The sequence below is a fragment of the Crocodylus porosus genome, unplaced genomic scaffold, assembly GCF_001723895.1.
Source record: "Crocodylus porosus isolate Cpor-Errol unplaced genomic scaffold, CroPor_comp1, whole genome shotgun sequence".
NCBI classification, from domain to species: Eukaryota; Metazoa; Chordata; order Crocodylia; family Crocodylidae; genus Crocodylus; species Crocodylus porosus.
The window spans coordinates 24,474,068-24,490,975 of record NW_017728921.1 but is presented as its reverse complement, the minus strand read 5'-3'; the positions used below and the strand labels follow the sequence as shown (position 1 = coordinate 24,490,975).

The window sequence follows — 16,908 nt, the reverse complement described above, 5'->3', positions numbered from 1 at the left end:
CGATTCTCCATGTACATAAGACAGAACTCAGTCCCACTAGAGGGCCCTGGGTGCTGCTTTAATGAGAGCTTTCACTAATTGAATCCCTAATTCAGAGACAGTTTTACACTCTGGTTCAATAAAACAGGTTGGTCTAAGACTCCCTGAAGGTCAGATGCAGACACACAACCTTACATCAGTATAAGTCACACTATTGTGGGGAAAAGTTATTCCTCACTTTTCAAGGTGTACCTGATGCAAGTTACAAGAGCTGTGTGTGTCTGTAGGAAGCTACACACACTTCTCCATTTCTCAATTTCACCCCAAGGTAGCACCTGCTCTGGTCAATTTGACCTGAGCCCTTTAGTGACTGACAGTGTAATCATATCTACTAACTTGGGAGAGCTGGTCATATGTCCACTACTTAATAAGGTATAAATATCCTATGGAATAAAATCTGGGACTAGTGACTCCATTGCAACTGCCTACAATCACAGATATCACTCAGTGACTTGTGCACCTTCTTTCTGTTGTCCTAAATATAGCAACAGCGGTTAACCTGACAAGAATCAGAACAGACACAGCATGGGTAGTTACCACGTGAGGGGAGCACAAGGGGCCTGCAGCCTTCATACTCTTGCCTCTCTAGCCACATTGCCACAAACAGAAGCAGTCAGCCACCTGGGATATTCCCTGTCTAGGAGGAACCAGAACAAAATGCACCTATTTGTTTTGCACAGGAATTCAAAGAAGTATCAGAGAGTAGTAAACAGGGCTGGATTCATATGGTTAAAACTTTCTGTCCTAACCCCAATGAATTATTCAATTTTCCCACTTTAGTGTTTTGTTGTGAGCAAGCACTTCACTGGCACAGTACTCCAAGAGGTCTCTCCTTACACTGTCTTTGCTGCCTTTACTCTTCAGATCCTGGATTTCTGCCATAAGCCTCTGAAGCTCCTCGCAAGTTTCCTTGTAGAGTTCATAGTCTTTGCCAGGGTCTCTTAGATCCACCTCTGTCTCTTCACTATAGTACTTAACATCCTGTAAAACAGCAAGAAAATAGGTTTCAACTGGACTCCCTTCCCTTCTCAGGAAGAGTCCCACAGAAATCACACTGCAGGTCTTATATTTAGCCTCACTCTGTCCACTCCAGAATCCAAATGCTTTATACACCAGTGACCCAACCGCTAGTACTGCAAACTCCATGGGAGAGCCAAGCCTGGCAAGTTCATGCTGTCTCACCCATAATCCCATTAAAATCAGCATCCAATCTGCACAGGTCCTAGGTAGGTAACCAAGCAGCTAGGGAAGAGGGGAGGGAAGGGAAGAGCAGCAAATAAAACATTTGTAAAGGGTTCAGAGATGCTTGCAAAAAAGATATAAAAGCAACAAGCAGAGTCAAACAACTGTGAGAAGACTGCTGAGGACTGAACTGCCTGGACACAGATTCACAGAAGTTTAGGGCTGGAAGGGACCTCATGAGATCATCGGGTCCTGCTCTGGGCGGGAAAGACTGTTGGGCCCAAACCATCCCAGCAAGGAGCACGTCCAGTCTCCTTTTGCAGGTAAAAGGCACAGTTTGCCCAGCACAGAACAAAGGCTTTGGAGGGGAAGGGCAGACAAGCTGAAGGCAGCAGGTGCACCAGGAAGACCCCGCACCGTGTCCAGGAGGGTTTGATACAAACTTAACTTTGCAAGTGGTGGAAGCAGCTGTCACTGCAGAGCAGGGTCCCGCTGCGTCCAGCAAGCTGGTGCCTCGCTCCGCACAACCTCAATGCTTTTCAAAACCAACAGATGCCTGCTACTGCCCAGCGGTCAGGCAGCGAAGGCTGCTCCCAGCACCAGCTCAAGTGAGGCAGGCCCTGCCCTGCGGCACAGGGCCGGTCGCCCCGCACCCGGAAAAGCTCGGGCCCCTCCTCCCAGCTCAGGGGCCGCAGACAGGCCAGGCTGGCCTCGCCCCACGGTACCTGCTCGGCGTCGGCTTTGCTGCGCTTGCCGTCGGGCGCGGCACCGTCCGTGCGGATCACCTTGGGCTTCCGCTTCTTGCTCGAGTCCGACGACATCTGCGGGCGGGAGGAAGCGTGAGAGGCCGCCGCTCACCGAGCCCCGCCCCCACCTACCGGGCCCCAGGAGAGTGGGGGCCCCGCGGCCGGCGGGGAAGCACGAGCCCGCAGCACGCTCACCTGCGTCCCGGCTACCGCTCCAACCGGAAATGGCAGCGTAACAGCAGACAAGGCGCACGCTAGAGCGTCCGCCCGGGCCGCAGGCGGCGGAAGGAGGGAGCGCCCCCTGCTGCCCCGTGCAGACGCGGTCTCCCCTGGGGAGCGTCACCGCCGCCGACGCGATCGCTGGCGTCTCGGGCCAGTACCCTTCAGCGCTGCGTCCTAGCGCCGGGCACGGGGAGACGGGCACGAGCTCCAGCAGCCCCGCGCAGCGCTGGGGGAGGCCCGATGAGCTGCCTCTGGTCACCCCCGTGCCCCCTCAAAGCGTGTGGGGCTGCTGGGCTCGCCCTGGCTTCGCTTCTGCCACCAGGGCCTCAGCTTGTCCGTCTGTGAAATGGGCCTAATGCCTCCATCCACTGCAACCATGAGGCTTTCTCCTGTCAGTACGGCTGGGAGTGAAGGAAGGGGCAGGACACAGGCCCTTCCCACTCTCAGCCTGGCAGATGACCCAGCTGGGCAAGGCCTCCTCCCCCCCACCTTGCCAACTGCTGGCATCTTTGCACAGAAGCTGGGCTGAGGCATCTGGGGCAAACACTGCTGCCAGCTGGGCCACCATCTTCTCACACTTGACACTGTAGTAGGGTCTGGTTGCCAGTTTTGCCTGTTTTCAAGGGGCTCAGGCCAAGCTGCAGAACTGGGGCTAAACAGAAGGCCTCAAACTCTGTTTTCTGTACAACTAATGTAAACCTTTTCAGCTATAACAACTAGCTTGGTCAGCAAAGTAAAAGGAAACCATCAACATCAATTAAACAAAGCATGAGGCCTGAAAAGAGAGGTTATAAGGGAAGACCATAAATTAAATAATGCACATATAGTATCACAGCTTTATCTTAAAATAGTAGCAGTGATTGATGTAACCAAATGTATTAGATGCTATTTTGCAATAATAGATATATTTTTGTTAAGGTGCTTAGATAATTTGTAAAAACAAAACAACGTTGTCAGAAGAGACTATAAGCTGAGGTAAAAAAGAAACAGGATAGTGTTGAACACCATTCCATAATGGGGAAGGAAAGAGGTAAGAAACCCCATCTTTTACTTTCCCAAGGATATGACTCTCAGTTGGCACTTCCAAGTCCACAAGAGATCTGGTTCAGTTCAGTTCAAAAGTTTCAGTAAAACAAATTTAAAACCAAATCAAAGGTCATTTCTTGCGATATTAGCCATCTATAACTTTTTTTATTTTTAAGGAAAATTATTTGTGTCTGAGGTCAAATTAGCCAGATCAGGTTCAAATCCTTTTGAATCATCCAGGAACCATATGTGGGCCTGCTACTGGCAAGTATCCTCCACTCCAGCCTGGGGCTTCAGATCTTCCAAATCCTTTGGGAGGCCTCCTACATGCAGGCCCAAGCCCAGACTTGGGGTTCAGATGCCCCCAAATTTAGTTTGCCCTCAGCCATATGGCTGCAGGAGCAAGCTAGGGAGAAGTCTCCATTTTCATAAAGTTGTTGTGTAGCTGAGATCCTCCCACTGGAAGCTGGCCAGTGGGAAGCTAACTATGAAGCTCTTGTAGGGAGCCCCATCTGCAAGCAGACAAGGGGTCACCATCCACTACACAAAGTCATTTCTAAGACACCTGCTTGGTCAGGGTACTGTCCCCTGCCACCTTTGTGGTCATGGTATTTTTCCTGCCAGGTAAGTAAATATGGGGGTCTAGGCTGGAGGGAAATATAGAGAACTCAGCAAATTCAAGACCCGCTGCCAATCTGTGAGCTGCCCTCCCACCTCTCGAGTCACAGGTGACCACATAGACTTTGGGTTAAATGTTTGTTTTTGTGTTTTGAAGTAAAAGCAAATAAAAGGTCAGCTGTAGACCTGTTTCTGTCTCTCTTATATCAGTAACCAGCCTACAAGGTTACCTGTAATGTGTGTAACACACTCTTGTGGAGAAGGCAGTCATGTTAGGGGCCTAAAAAGTTGTTTGAGCTGATCTTGTTACTTCTTGGTAATAAGGCCAAACCAAGTCTGGACTCTACCAGCTGCCATAACTAAACCTGTACAGCAAATTGATGAAGGCCTGAAAGACCCCACCCACCAGAGATACAAGACCCCGCCCAAATGCAAGACTCGTGTTAGCATATTAAATATTTAATTACATTTGCAATCAGACCTGTACAAGTTCCTTCCAGGAAAATGCTTGACACAAAATAAATGCCCGTGCTTTGCCACTTTCCCATTAGCTGCAATTACCATAAATGTGCTAGAGGAACTGACATCTGTCTGATAGGCCCCCCCTGAATGACAGCTGCCTCTCCATGTGTTCCAACTCCCCTTGCTCACTCACATACACATATAAATGCCCAGGGAGCAAGGGCATTTGCACCCAGTACCAGTGATTGCGCTAGGAGATACAGACACTCAAATTCACCTCCACTGCAGTCCAGTGGAAGATGCAGCACTGACAGGCTTTAATTTCCAATGCAAATGAATTTTTTACTGCTTTGTGGTTGAATGCCATTAGTCCAAGTTACACAACTGTTGTTACTACTCACTATCAAAACTACATGTTCCTTTCAGGTTCAGGCTTTGTCTTTTCCAGCCAGAGTCAGTTCTGCTGACACAGTCCAGCTTGTACCTTTCATTTCTACTAAGCTTATGCAGTTCTGGGAGGCAGGTGCTAATGTTAGCTAATCTCTGATCAACTGCATGGATGACACAAGGGGAAGAAGAACTCAGCTTCATTTTAATTCCTGAATTAAAGGCTTGATTCTGGTGGGTGTCTAGCATTCCCAGCTCCCCTTGAGCTCATAAAAAGGTGTGTTCAGCACCTTAGGAAGGCAGAAGGGGGAAAATTAAGTATTCCAGCACCCCCTCCATCTTAGTATCAGGCTGAGGCTAAGTAGCAGGATAGAAATATATGTACTGTTAAGGTCTGTATATTAAGTCTAGGAGCCACTGCGAATGAGGGTTGGATATGGAATACAGCATCATTTCATCATGAGGGAGATAGCTCAAGGGGATGGACAGCCTCATCATTAGACGGGAGAGATTTTTTCTCCCCATACAAGCTTGCCCATGCTTCCACCAGAGCAGAATGCCAGGGTATCTTGCTCAGGGGTGGGCTTCTTGCTTGCAGCAGGCTATTCAAGGGTAGAAGGTCATGGTGGCAGACACAGAAAGGAAGCATGGTAGAGGATCGCTCCCAGAGGCAAGGAAGAGACTATTCCCTGTCTGTGATGGAAGGGGGTGGGGTGGAATGACTTGCTAGAGGGTTGGGCAAAAAGACTGAACCCTGTCTCTCCACCCAGAGAGCAGCTGGGTATCTGTATCATGCCTTCTGCAGGTGGCATAGATCAGCTGTGTTCATTTCTATGTGCAAAAGGGGAATTTGAGCTCCGAAACATTCATCTGTTCACAGCTGGGGATCAACATGAAGCCATATGCTAGCATGATCCACATCTCCCAGCAGACAGAAGCAGCCCAAGGCCTGGACTACATTGCAGCTCTGCTGGAAGAGCCACAAGTGCATCCACACTCCTAGGTCTCCTGTGATGGCAAGAGCCATTAGCTTTGCAAGCAAAGACAAGCAACTGCTACCACAGGAAAGTTGTCAGGAAGTGGGTGTAGATGTGTCTGCACTTTGTCATCTGCTGCAGCCCTGTTAACAACTGATCCTGCCCAGGGTGCTCTGGGTGTCCTGCTGGGACAGCTGCTGCCATGGAGCTATATGTAGTCACATGAAGCTGCATGGGTGAGAACATGCTCTGGTGGCTGCTCTCTACCAGCAGAGTTTGTAATGCAACCAAGGCCCAAGACCAGGCAGGTGTATGGGCTAAGGGGATGGGTAGTGCCAAGAGGAAGAGAGAAGCAGGCTCCTTCAGTAGAAGTGCAGAGAGACCCCAACAGGCCATGCGCTCTTGTCCATTTGTATCCAGTGCTGGAGGGAGAACACGCAGGGTCAGGGTGAAGGGTCATTGGAGGGGTGAGATCTTCAGGGGAATCATGATTCGAGACTCCATGTTCCGAACAAGGGGTACTGAAAAAAAAAAAAAAGTGCATGACAACGCTGGGCACAGGGCATTTTCTACCAACTACCCACAAGTAACTAGTGAGCTCAGAGCTATTCCAGTCTGTCCCACTAGGAGGCACTGAAAAATTATTTATATGCGACACATTCACTCCAGTCCTAGTCTCTGCCAGGAGGAGATGAAGAGCAGTGCTGATTACAGAAGTGGTAGTGGCTGTCACATCAATTGAGTACCCAATTTCTGAGCAGTTAACACTTAACACTTCATAGGAAGGTATAAATTCAGAAAGCAGTTCTGTGGTTCAGATTCTAGCTGGAAACTGGCTTTGGCCCAGCACCAGCTACTCAAAAGAACAAGGCCCACCTGTGTAATACACATTCTCATCCCAGCCCCGTTTCCTCCAAGCTGCATTCCTTGTCTCCTCCCGAGACTGCAGGTCCCTGTAGGCTGAAAAGAAAAAAAAGGGAAAAAGAAAATTAGAGAAAGAGCTTTTTTCCATGGAACTGCCCCAGAGCAAGTTCTCCCAAGAGCTGGACAGAGAGCAGCAATTATGTTTTGCAGAATTTCAAATCCTCTTCAAAGCAGAATTCCTCACTTGTACCCAGCTCTAATTACTATGCACAATTCTAGGGATATGTGGCAGCACCCTGCCTCCAGAGTCACTTGTGGGTGACATACATATTTCAGTTACACTCAGTACTATAAGCATTAGCCTCTAATCCAATGGAAGATCGGCCTTTTTGGCAGGCATGCTACAAATTAACTCCACACCCTCCCCAAATGTCACTCTGATCCTTTTCCTGCACTCTGATCTGCTGCTTTGATTTCTATTCCCTGGCCTATCTGCAGCTCTGCTGCCTGCTTCCTCCCTAATCTATCACCTACCACACACAGAGGCTGCCTGTGCCACTGGTTGGCCACCCATGTTCTAACACAATGGGGTGACGGGCAAAAAACCAGAATGGGGTAGAGATGGAGATAAGAGGAAAACAGTAAGTGAGAGGCAGAGACAAGACAGGAGATTTAAGTTTAGGAACCAACCTCAGGCTCCCCTTTAAAATGAGCAGGGTCCTCAGATTATTACATGCGGCGCTCAACCAAGGCTGGGGTGTGCAAAATACGGCCCGTGGGCTGGATCTGGCCCACCAGGCCGTTCTATCCAGCCCACGGGATCCCTAAAAAATTTAGAAAGTATTTATCTGCTTATGGCTGCTTGTCAAATATGACAGGAGGCAGAGGCAGTAGGACCCAGGGGGAGCTGGCAGCAGGAGGCCAGCCTCACCCCACCCCCTGGTCCAGCACCACCTGGCTCCTGGCTGCATTGTGGGACTGGGGTCTGTGCCAATAAGGGTGGGGGGGCAGTGTTCATAGGGCAAGTCCCACATGCACACTCCACCCACAACCCCCCCTTGCACTGCCATACACAGATCCCCACACCTTCCCACAAACCCCATACCCACCCACACTCCACATATCTACACCCACCTGCTCCCTCACTCCACACTCCAGCTATCCATCCCCCAGAGACACACCCACACCCTTCCCCATGCACCCACAAACTTATACCCCCCACAATATACAAGAGTAAGACTTAATTTTAAGCTATTAAAGACAATCACCTCTATGTACACTACAGAAATGCATGTAAAACCAGGACAAAAATATTTTTTGAAGTCAAATTAAATCAATGTTCTGGATGTTCACTTTTTAGAATATAATTAGGTATTTTTTGGGTTCTGAGATGGCAAAATCCCTTGCTGAAAGGAGTACTTCTGGAGGCAAGGGGAGGGACTTCTGGTAGCAAAGGTCAGGGGGCAGGACTTCCAGCCCCAAGATGGTGGCCAGGGGGCGGGGCACCTGTGAAGAGATCGCGCTACCCCTGCGGCCCTTGGCAGCTTGCCAAAACTTGATAAGCAGCCTTCTCCCTGAAATAATTGCCCACCCCTGACTAAGGCACTTTCCTGCCCTGGGATGCACCTACCACAGCAGGGTGGGGCACTGCTGCAGAGGGGGCTCACCATGAAGCTCTCATCAACACAGAGGAAGAGGTCAATGCAGAGGCTGCCTACCCCAGAGATGGTGCACCACGTAGAGCTCTCCGATTTGGGAGAAGAACCCACCCACAGCTTCCTGGTTCTCTTGACGGTACTTAATAGCTCGAGCCCTAGCGGAAACATAGGAGAAGAGCAGTCAGTCAGTGCGGCCTGGAGACACAGCTAGTAGTGCCAGAGGTTTGTCAGAGCTCCAGCAGAACCCCAGCTGCCTTTTTCAGTGACTATAGACTGTCCATTAACTGGATGTACCTGATGGCATCCACAGGAAACAAGCAGGGGCACCTGCACATGGCCATGGTCATCAGCAGAAACTGAACCTGTGAGCTCAGCATGACACAGGCCTTTCCCATCAGCTGATGGATGCAGGCAAGGTACTTAAGATACTGTAGTGATGAGAGCCAAAGAAGCATCTAACAAGCCAGCATAACTGATACAGTTGCAGCTTCCACTCCAGGTGACTAACCAGGAGGGCACTTGTATCCAAAAGATGATACATGGAACTCACCAGTCCTTTGCAGAACAGAGTCCTGTGCCATTCACTGGCTATCCCTGTACTATGACGGTTCACCTCTTGACTATTCCCAAAGCCTTCCCTCAGGTTCATTAAGCAGAACAGGACTGCCTCGCATTTACAGGAGCTTCCTCAGTGCAGGTTCAGTGTGGTTCCTAAATGCCCCTAGAAGCAGCAGTCTAGGAAACCCCAGCTGCCACCCAGACCAGCAATGTGCCAGGCTCTTGAACTCCGACAACTCCTGACCCAAGGATGCCCTTCCCCCCTCCCCCCATGACAGCTCTATCATTATCTCTGCCTCAGACACAGAAAAATGCAAGGCCAAGTCAGTTAATCTGGTCTTGGCAAAATTGTATGGGTGGCCTATGCCAGATCCAGTGACTGCAGTTCTCCCAAGTCATTGGGGCATCTAAAAGTTCCCTAGCATTGGCCTACAAATTGCCACTGATCTTCAGTGCCACTCTGATTCCAGCTTGTTGCATCCCACAGAAGCTGAAAGCATGTTACCACTGGGACATAACTGGCCAAACTTCACCTGGAACAGCACTCAAATAAAAATGGAATACCCATTAAGGGGGTAATTCCCAAGAATGAAGCTTGGTGCTAAGGAGATGACAACAGTCCTTTGCCTTCCAAGAGCTTACAGCCACACTTCTTTGCTCCTTCCTGTCTATCAGGCCAGAAACTGAGTACAACAAGATGCTATGACCTGTCCAGCCTCACTGAAGGAACATGCCTCCAGCCAGCAGACTTACTCCAGTGGACATGACTCTAGCCAGCAGACTTACTCACCCATCTCAGGAATATTGGGTTTCTACATACTAAAGGTGTTTTTTTGAGCCTCTCAGGTTTTCAAATCTTCCTGTATTTTGGAACATGGTCCCTAGCCCTTCTTGGAAGAGGAATATGCCTAACATATAAGCTGGGGAAAGTCCTGTCACTAAGCCAGGGGCCAGTTTGCTTTCTCCTCCAGTGCCCTGGGACTGTGCTGGGCTGGAAACTCTGAGGTAGGATGCCTTACTACAAGCATGCAAATTGTATAACAGTGGAATCCTGATCTGCTTGCAATATTCAGGCACAACCACAATACCATCAGCAAGGAAGGCTCTGCCAGGACTGAGACTCTGGTCTCCTGGCCTTAAGTCCACTGCTGTAACCACTTGGGCAACATAACCCCAGCCATGGTCTGCATTCTTAACCCCAGCTTTGAACTTGATTTCCTAGACGGTGTGGGATCTTTTCTATGCCCCGCTGGATGCAAAGAGTCTCCTCTGCTACTTACCAGTTATTTCCCCACTCAATCATGGTCCCTGGCTGGAAACAAACAGAAGACATGAAAACCCAGGTCACAATTGCCTTCACTACCAAGTCACAGCTCAAGGTCTCCCACATTGTCCCTGCTGCCCTCTGAGATCAGAAAGGAACTGGCCTCACTGGGCACCAGGGCACAAGTGACTCACTGTACTGCCAGGGTCACTCATCCCCTTGAAATCACCAGGGACTGCTGCTGGAGGAGATGGGAGACCTGACCTAGCAGAACCCACCCTTGCTCCTCAGCCTCCCCCTTAATTAGAACTTTATATGCGAATTCAGGGGCTGAAGGTCTGCTACCAAAGCTTCTCTGGTTCTCCCCAAGAGCAAATCCCACATCCTCCAGAGGATGTCAGGCCTGGTCTGTGTGAGGCAGAGACCTTGAGAAGCAGAGGGGCCAAGACTTTGGGAAGATGGAGTAAAACACCAATCTGCTAGAGGGGAAGCAGAAAAGGGAGTGGTTCACCTTTAGCTTGTAGGTTCTCAGCTCGTAGATGTTGGGCCCTGCCCGTGGCAGAGGCTCATTCCAGAAGCTGAATTCCAGGAGGAGCTGGTTCCGGCGAGACAACAACATTTTACTCCTCTCCTTCCGGAACTCCAGGTATTCCTGCAAAGAGTAGCAGCTGATGGAGTCATGCTGGTAACTTCTGGGAATACAAGTCCCACCCACAGCCACCACAGACACCCTCAGTGGCTGTGTGCCCACCCCTCGTGTGCCGCTGGGGGCAGGTGAGATGCTCAGCACCTGCAGGGGCAGAGGGGCAGTCAGCCAAATAGAGTCAATGACAGGCTACTCCAAGGTAGGAAGATTAGGGTCACTAACTAGGGAGTCAGAACATCTGTGTGTAGCCATTGGGATGGGAAGGACATGGCAAAACTGCAGCCAGTTTGCTCCAGTGGAGTTCCAGCTCAGAGCAGTGTGGATGTGCACACTACCTTGTTCTGCTTCAGCTTATTCATGCAGTCCGAGAGGGCCGGGTACCCACCAGAGAAACGCCACAGGTGCACTGCAATGAGACAGCGAGACCTGGATGGGGAGGGGCTTGTGGCTTTTTCCCCACCGCAATCACACTCCCAACAGCCCATGTGACATCCCATTTCTACCACACCCCCCATATGGCCTGACCAGCAACATCAAGGGAAGTCAGTGAAGACAGAGAGCAGCCCATCCAGGAGACCTCCAAACTCAAAGCTTCTCTTCCTGGACTAGTCCAGAGAGTCAATGCAGCCCTGAGCATTGCTACAAGCCACTCAGCCAATTTCACTGTTCTTGGGGCTTTCCCTGCCCTCCAAGCCACTGCTGACCCACTGAGCCAAGCTGGCCAACAAGAACTTTCTGCATGACTTTGCTTTATCCCCTCCAATTTCCCCTGTGCAACTAACACTACCACAAAGGCGGGGCTAGTTGTGCCCAGGAGAGAAGTGTGCTAGACTGGTACCATCCCCTTTCCTGCAGGAACTGCTTTCAAGCCCCAGGTGATTAGCCAGTTGGGCTGACACCACAGGTTTTTCCACAAGACAAGACTTGCACAACTGTCAATATCCACTCAAGATACAGCCCAGAATAAAACAGCAGGGGTCTTGGAGCAAGGCTGGAGGACACCACTGGGCCTGCAGGAGCCAAGAGTGGTACAGGAGAGTTCAACTTAGGGTCGAGATGCAATACAAGAGCTGCATATGAGCAGCCTTGCTGGCTAGAACGAAAAGACCTCCTCAGGCAAAGTTCCTATAGCGGACATGACTCTAACCAGCAGACTTACCCATATCAGGAGTATCAGGTTTCTACATATTAAAAGGGAAGGGTTTTTTTTTTTGTGCCTCTCAGATTTTCAAATTTTCCTGTATTTTGGACTGTGGTCCCTAGCCCCCCCCACCCCCTTTTTTTTTAAAACACACATCTGGACTCTGACCTCCTGCGTTTCAAACTATTGCCACCAGAGGGCAGGAGATCCCAACAGCAGGACACTGCACCAGCATTACTGATTCTGCAGCACCGGACACTGGGGACCAGCCACAGGCAAGGAATATTGGTCTCCATCTTTCACTCAAGCTCTCATGAATCCAACTCTTCCTTCCTGCTGGGAAGAGGAATGTGTCCCTCTCCCTGTTTTCTGTAGGCCTCCATTTCCAGGCTGTGCAATGGGACTCTGCTCAGCCCCAGGGCAAGCCAAGCCATAAGCTCCTGCCAGGCCACTGCCCCTCACCTGCCTGGTCCTGCTCTCCATACCACGTGTTCCAGTTCCCAACCAGGTCACAAGGGTAGTCAGTGTCCGAGTGCAGCTTGGGCAGCACTTCCTCCCTGCAAAGGATAAACTGGGGTCACAGTGGCCAGTGCTTGTTGGTTGCTGAACCCAGGGAATCATAGGGCCAGTACTGGAGAGCTGCATTTGATGACCATCTTTGGGCTCCTCAGGACAAAGGGAAGGATGGAAGTGGAAGCAACAGGACAGGGCTCAAGAATGCTAATTAAAAGAGTTACATCATTCCCTAGTGTCCCCTCCCACCCTGCCAGGTAGGGAGCACCCTACGTAGAGAGTGGCTGCAACTGCAAGGCAGACATAGAGGGTCTGTGTGGGGTGGGGAGGGGGGTATTTAAGAGAACAGTTAGACTCCAAGGTGACCCCCCCCCCCAAGGGAACAAGGACCAGTAGTGCCACCACCTTTAAGGAGTGACAGGCTAGTCCCTGGCCATATCCTAGCTGTGCCCCAGCCCAACCCAGCAGGAAACATCCAGACCATGCAGAGCTCCACCTGGGCAGGACCACACATATCATGGGAAGTCAAGGTCAGGCTGAGAGGCACTTGTGCTTCCCTGAGCAGTGCTGGGAGCCACTGACTTGAAGCTGACCCACTGAATTTGGGGTTCAGGGTGGGGTGGAAAAGGGACTGTGGAGCCAAGAGGCAGCTCTGGTGTTGAGCACCAGCCAACTGAGGATCTGCAAAGTGTTTTAAACACGCAAGAGGGAGTTTGTCTGTCTTTGCTTTGAGCGAGTCAGAGTCACAACATTTTTTGTGTACGTGCACAAAAGAGAGGGAAGAATGAGACAGAAGCAGAGCAGGGAATAAGAAACTAGGAGCCCTGACTTCTGGCTCTGTGCCTATCCAGGGACCCTTTCCTACCCCCACCCTGGGACTGGCTCCACAGAAGCCTGCCTTGAGGACACTTGATCCATCAGGGCCTGACACTCTGTTCGATCAGTCAGAGCCTGTCACACCATTGCCAGCCAGGCTCCCAGCACCACAGATGTGAAAGGTGAGGGGACTCACGTCAGGCTGTTGTAAGCATCCAGGCATTCGGGCTTCACATTATGAACTGCAGAAAACAACAATAAAGAAAGTCACATCTTCATAGCAGCATTTGGGCCCAGGTTAAAGAGGACAGGACTGAGAGCAGGTAGCTGTCTTCAGGGCTGGGCAAAATTGTGAGCTCACAGCTGCATCAGGTTAAGCCCTTAGCCAAAAAGAGCTGGCTAAACACTCTCCAGGCAGGAAAGCTGCTGGGACCTCCTGCTTCCCCTGATCCATGTGAGGCCACACTCACACACTCTCCATGAGCTTAGTGGCAGTCTAATCCAGTCCTGTTTGAATATTTATGCCCATTACGGATCACCCCTCTCATTTAAGATGACTGAGGATCCCAGCTTCAAGGAACACCAAAGAGCACGAGTGATCTGAGGAAGATATGGCAGTAAGGGGGGCCAGAACAGGTAGCACTGCAGCTCAGCAATTAGGTGCAGCAACCGTGGGAGCCCTGTAGGCACACAGCCACTGCTCCATGGTTTGTCTGGCATAGGCATTCAGTGACCTATCCAGCTGGCCAGGGAGGATTTGCCAATCAAATTCCTCTCCCTGATGCCCCCCAGCTTGCAGGGAACACAAGCTTACCCCAGCCAGACTGCTTACACCTACTCTTCAGAGGTGGTTCCAAGGAAAGCCACTTGCTACCTGGGGCCATGCAACTCACTGACTATCTCTTGTATCGTGGGGAGGGGTAGGAATCAGAGTCCTCTCCTCCAGCAGGATTTGGAAGTGGAATTGGGCTCAAGACCTTTACATGTCCAGAGGTCAAGACGACTACAAATAAGGCTGCCTCTGAACACAGCCCACCCCTCCTCATTCTCTTTAGAAGTGGGGAGATTCTAGCAACACCCATGGAAAAGAATGTGCCAGGCAAGGGAGGGCCAGGAAGAGGGGCAGCTCACACTGGATCTTGTACAGGTTGCTGGTCTCTTTCTTTGACAGGAGGTTTGAATGAGCATCCTTCCGGGGATCCACTTTGTGGACAAAAAGTGAGCGGAACCAGCTGCTCTCATTGTCTCTGCTGGCATAACCCCTAGAAAGAGGCACAATGGTCAGCAGTGGCAAATAGAGGGTTACAACAGCAGCGGTGGGCAGGGAGATGGATAAGCAAAGGGTAGGAACTAGACCTTCACCCAGCTACTGGAGGCACTTGCCTTGCAGAACTGTAGCCCTTTGCGGATATGGCCCACCATGTAGGAATCACCAAATGCTAACCTAAGCGGTGAAAGCAGGATAAATCCAATCACCAGAAGCAGGGCCTTGTAGAGAAAAGTCACTACACAAATGAGGTTGTGACATCACCAGTCTACTGAGAATATCTACAACAACAGGACACCGGCATGCAAGGCATCTGCAGCAAGCAACATGTGAACCCCTCCTCCTATCCTACCAGCCACCCATCTGTGAATTCAGACAGGCCCCCTGCCATGAGATCAGAAGGGGAGCAAGCTAGCTAGCACCACGTTGGAGTTTAACCGACCTACAGGACAATCTGCAGCAGCTATTTGTTGACACAGGCTTTTTTCCTGAAGAGCCCAAGGGTTCAAGGTTCTTTTCAAGCAGAGATTGTAAACTCTCCTGCCTGACTTTGAGGCCATTTGCCTCATTAATCTGTGCATTTCTAATTGGGTCCATGAGCTTGGAGACCAGGACAGGCACATTTCATCAACCAAAAATAGATAGACAACAGTGACTGCCAAAGGCTCAAATAAAAGGCCAAATATTAAAGCACAAAGCAACATTTGTAAAAGGAAAACTTTAGTTGAGATCAGGGCCCTAATATCTGAGCTTAAAGTTACACATACAAAAACCCAGGGTTCAAACATTCACTTAACAGTGAAGGAAGGACACTTCTCTTTGTGAATGAAGGAAGGAAAAAAATGTTATTGATTTCCATTTAAATAGGGACCACCAGGCAGAGGCAGGAAGGTAAATGCACAGTGGAGACTGAATGTGAACTACTGCAGTACTGCTGTTCACAGCTTTACAGAGCCCTCAAAGAGCTCTTCACAGTACATCTCAAAGCACTTCCTGAAGAACAGCACTAGCCTCACCTCCATTTTACAAATGGACAAACTGAGACAGAGAAGGAGAACATCTTGCCCAAGTCCATCCTGCAGGCTTCCAGCACAGCTTGGAACAGAACTGAGGCTTTTTGAGGCTCAGTCTAGTGCTCTACCCATTAGACAATGCTGCTTCTTAGGCTGCCACACAGCTAGAAGGATCCAAGTGTAGTCAGTCTTGTCTGCCCTCCCCCACTCCCATCCTGAACCCTGGGAAAGAGGAGAACTGATGGGATTACCCGCGTTTCACCTGCTGATTAAGACATCTCTGACCCCTAGAAAGGAAGGATGGAAGGGGTAGGGCAGAGCAGGCCCAACACCATCCTCACTCCTTCATGGGAGGCAGAGAGCTGAAGAAGGAGCCTTCTCCCACAGCAGTCAGTGAAACAGAAAAACTGGCTTCTCACATCCAGTGGACATGACCCAGCAAAGGGGCTTGCATAGGCAAGATGGAGCCACCCGGCAGGGTGGAGGCAGCCACCCAGGGAAGGAAGCAGGGGTGGGAGTGCATTACTCCTACAATGATACCTACCCTCACACCATGCTTCATATATTGGCTCCAGCTACTAGGTTTAGCCCCCTGGTTACTTGTACTTTTGTCAGTCACTGCTACAACCAAGTCTGCAGCCCACCCATGGAGAAGGGCACTAATGCATGTGGATTCTTATCACAGCAGCTGTCCATGTTCTTGGCCCCCACAGCCACCACTTACGTTAGAGGCCCTGCAGATGGGATTTGCATGTCTGCCTAATGTATGGATCCTGTGGAAAAGCAACCACCTCTTTCTGTGGTTGTTACAGGCTCTCAGGCGAGTGAAACCTGCCAGACAATCCCCTTTCCAGGGACTTATCAGGTAAGCTCCTTTTCGGCCCAAAGCACTTTCACAGCGGTGTTCTTCCAACACCTCTTGCAGCCCTTTATCAGCAAGTACAAGGTGGTCTGCAGGGGCGATGCCTCAAAGAGGAGCAGAGCACCTGCATGCGAGCTATGGGGTCTCGTCTCAGATCCACCCATAACCCCAGCATAGCTGGGCCTTCATCCTTGTAAAAAACAAAAAACCACCAGCAGCAATGCAGCCTCCACAGGCTTCTGAGTTAACATCCCACAGAAACCAAGGGAGCGATTCCCACCTCTCCCCATTGTCTGAGGCCACCTGTCAACTCGGGAAGACCACGCTCCTACCACGGCCGGGGCAGGCTCCCAGGGGTCCGACACAACCGCGCCCCACGGGCGGGAGGGCTCTGGGAGCTGCAAAACGCAGCTCCTGCCAGGCCAGACTTTGCCCTGGGGCTCACGCTCTAGTCAAGCATCGTAGTAAAGCATTAACAAAGGTAACGGCCTGGTCCCTGCGCTGCACGCGCCTGTCAGACGCGGCTTGCGAGTCCCACCTGCCCAGGCTCGGCACCCCACGGAGACCTCCGCCTGCCCGCGGGCCTCCCCCACGGGGCCCTGCCCCTTCCGTAAGAGGCGGCGGGGCAGCGGCAGCGCTCCTACCCC

General features: G+C 50.8%; 2 protein-coding genes across 2 annotated transcripts in view; both read right to left on the bottom strand.

Annotated features, from left to right (window-relative positions):
* The window catches only part of THOC5 (THO complex 5), a 28,463-nt gene extending 26,201 nt beyond the window's left edge, over positions 1–2,262 (bottom strand). The window contains 3 exon segments of the mRNA XM_019539308.1: positions 793–1,020; positions 1,947–2,042; positions 2,163–2,262. Of these exon segments, the coding sequence (XP_019394853.1) occupies positions 793–1,020; positions 1,947–2,042 (324 nt within the window). The 5' untranslated portion in view covers positions 2,163–2,262.
* A 1,996-nt stretch (positions 2,263–4,258) lies between these two features.
* On the bottom strand, positions 4,259–15,175 carry NIPSNAP1 (nipsnap homolog 1 (C. elegans)). Its single transcript, XM_019539307.1, has 10 exons — positions 14,829–15,175; positions 14,251–14,381; positions 13,316–13,361; positions 12,253–12,347; positions 10,985–11,055; positions 10,515–10,655; positions 10,020–10,051; positions 8,242–8,336; positions 6,536–6,619; positions 4,259–6,180 (listed from the first exon to the last, which is right to left on the bottom strand). Exons 1-10 carry the CDS (start codon positions 14,981–14,983, stop codon positions 6,116–6,118), a joined length of 915 nt encoding a protein of 304 aa, XP_019394852.1. The 5' UTR covers positions 14,984–15,175; the 3' UTR covers positions 4,259–6,115.
* Between the last annotated feature and the right edge of the window lie 1,733 nt (positions 15,176–16,908).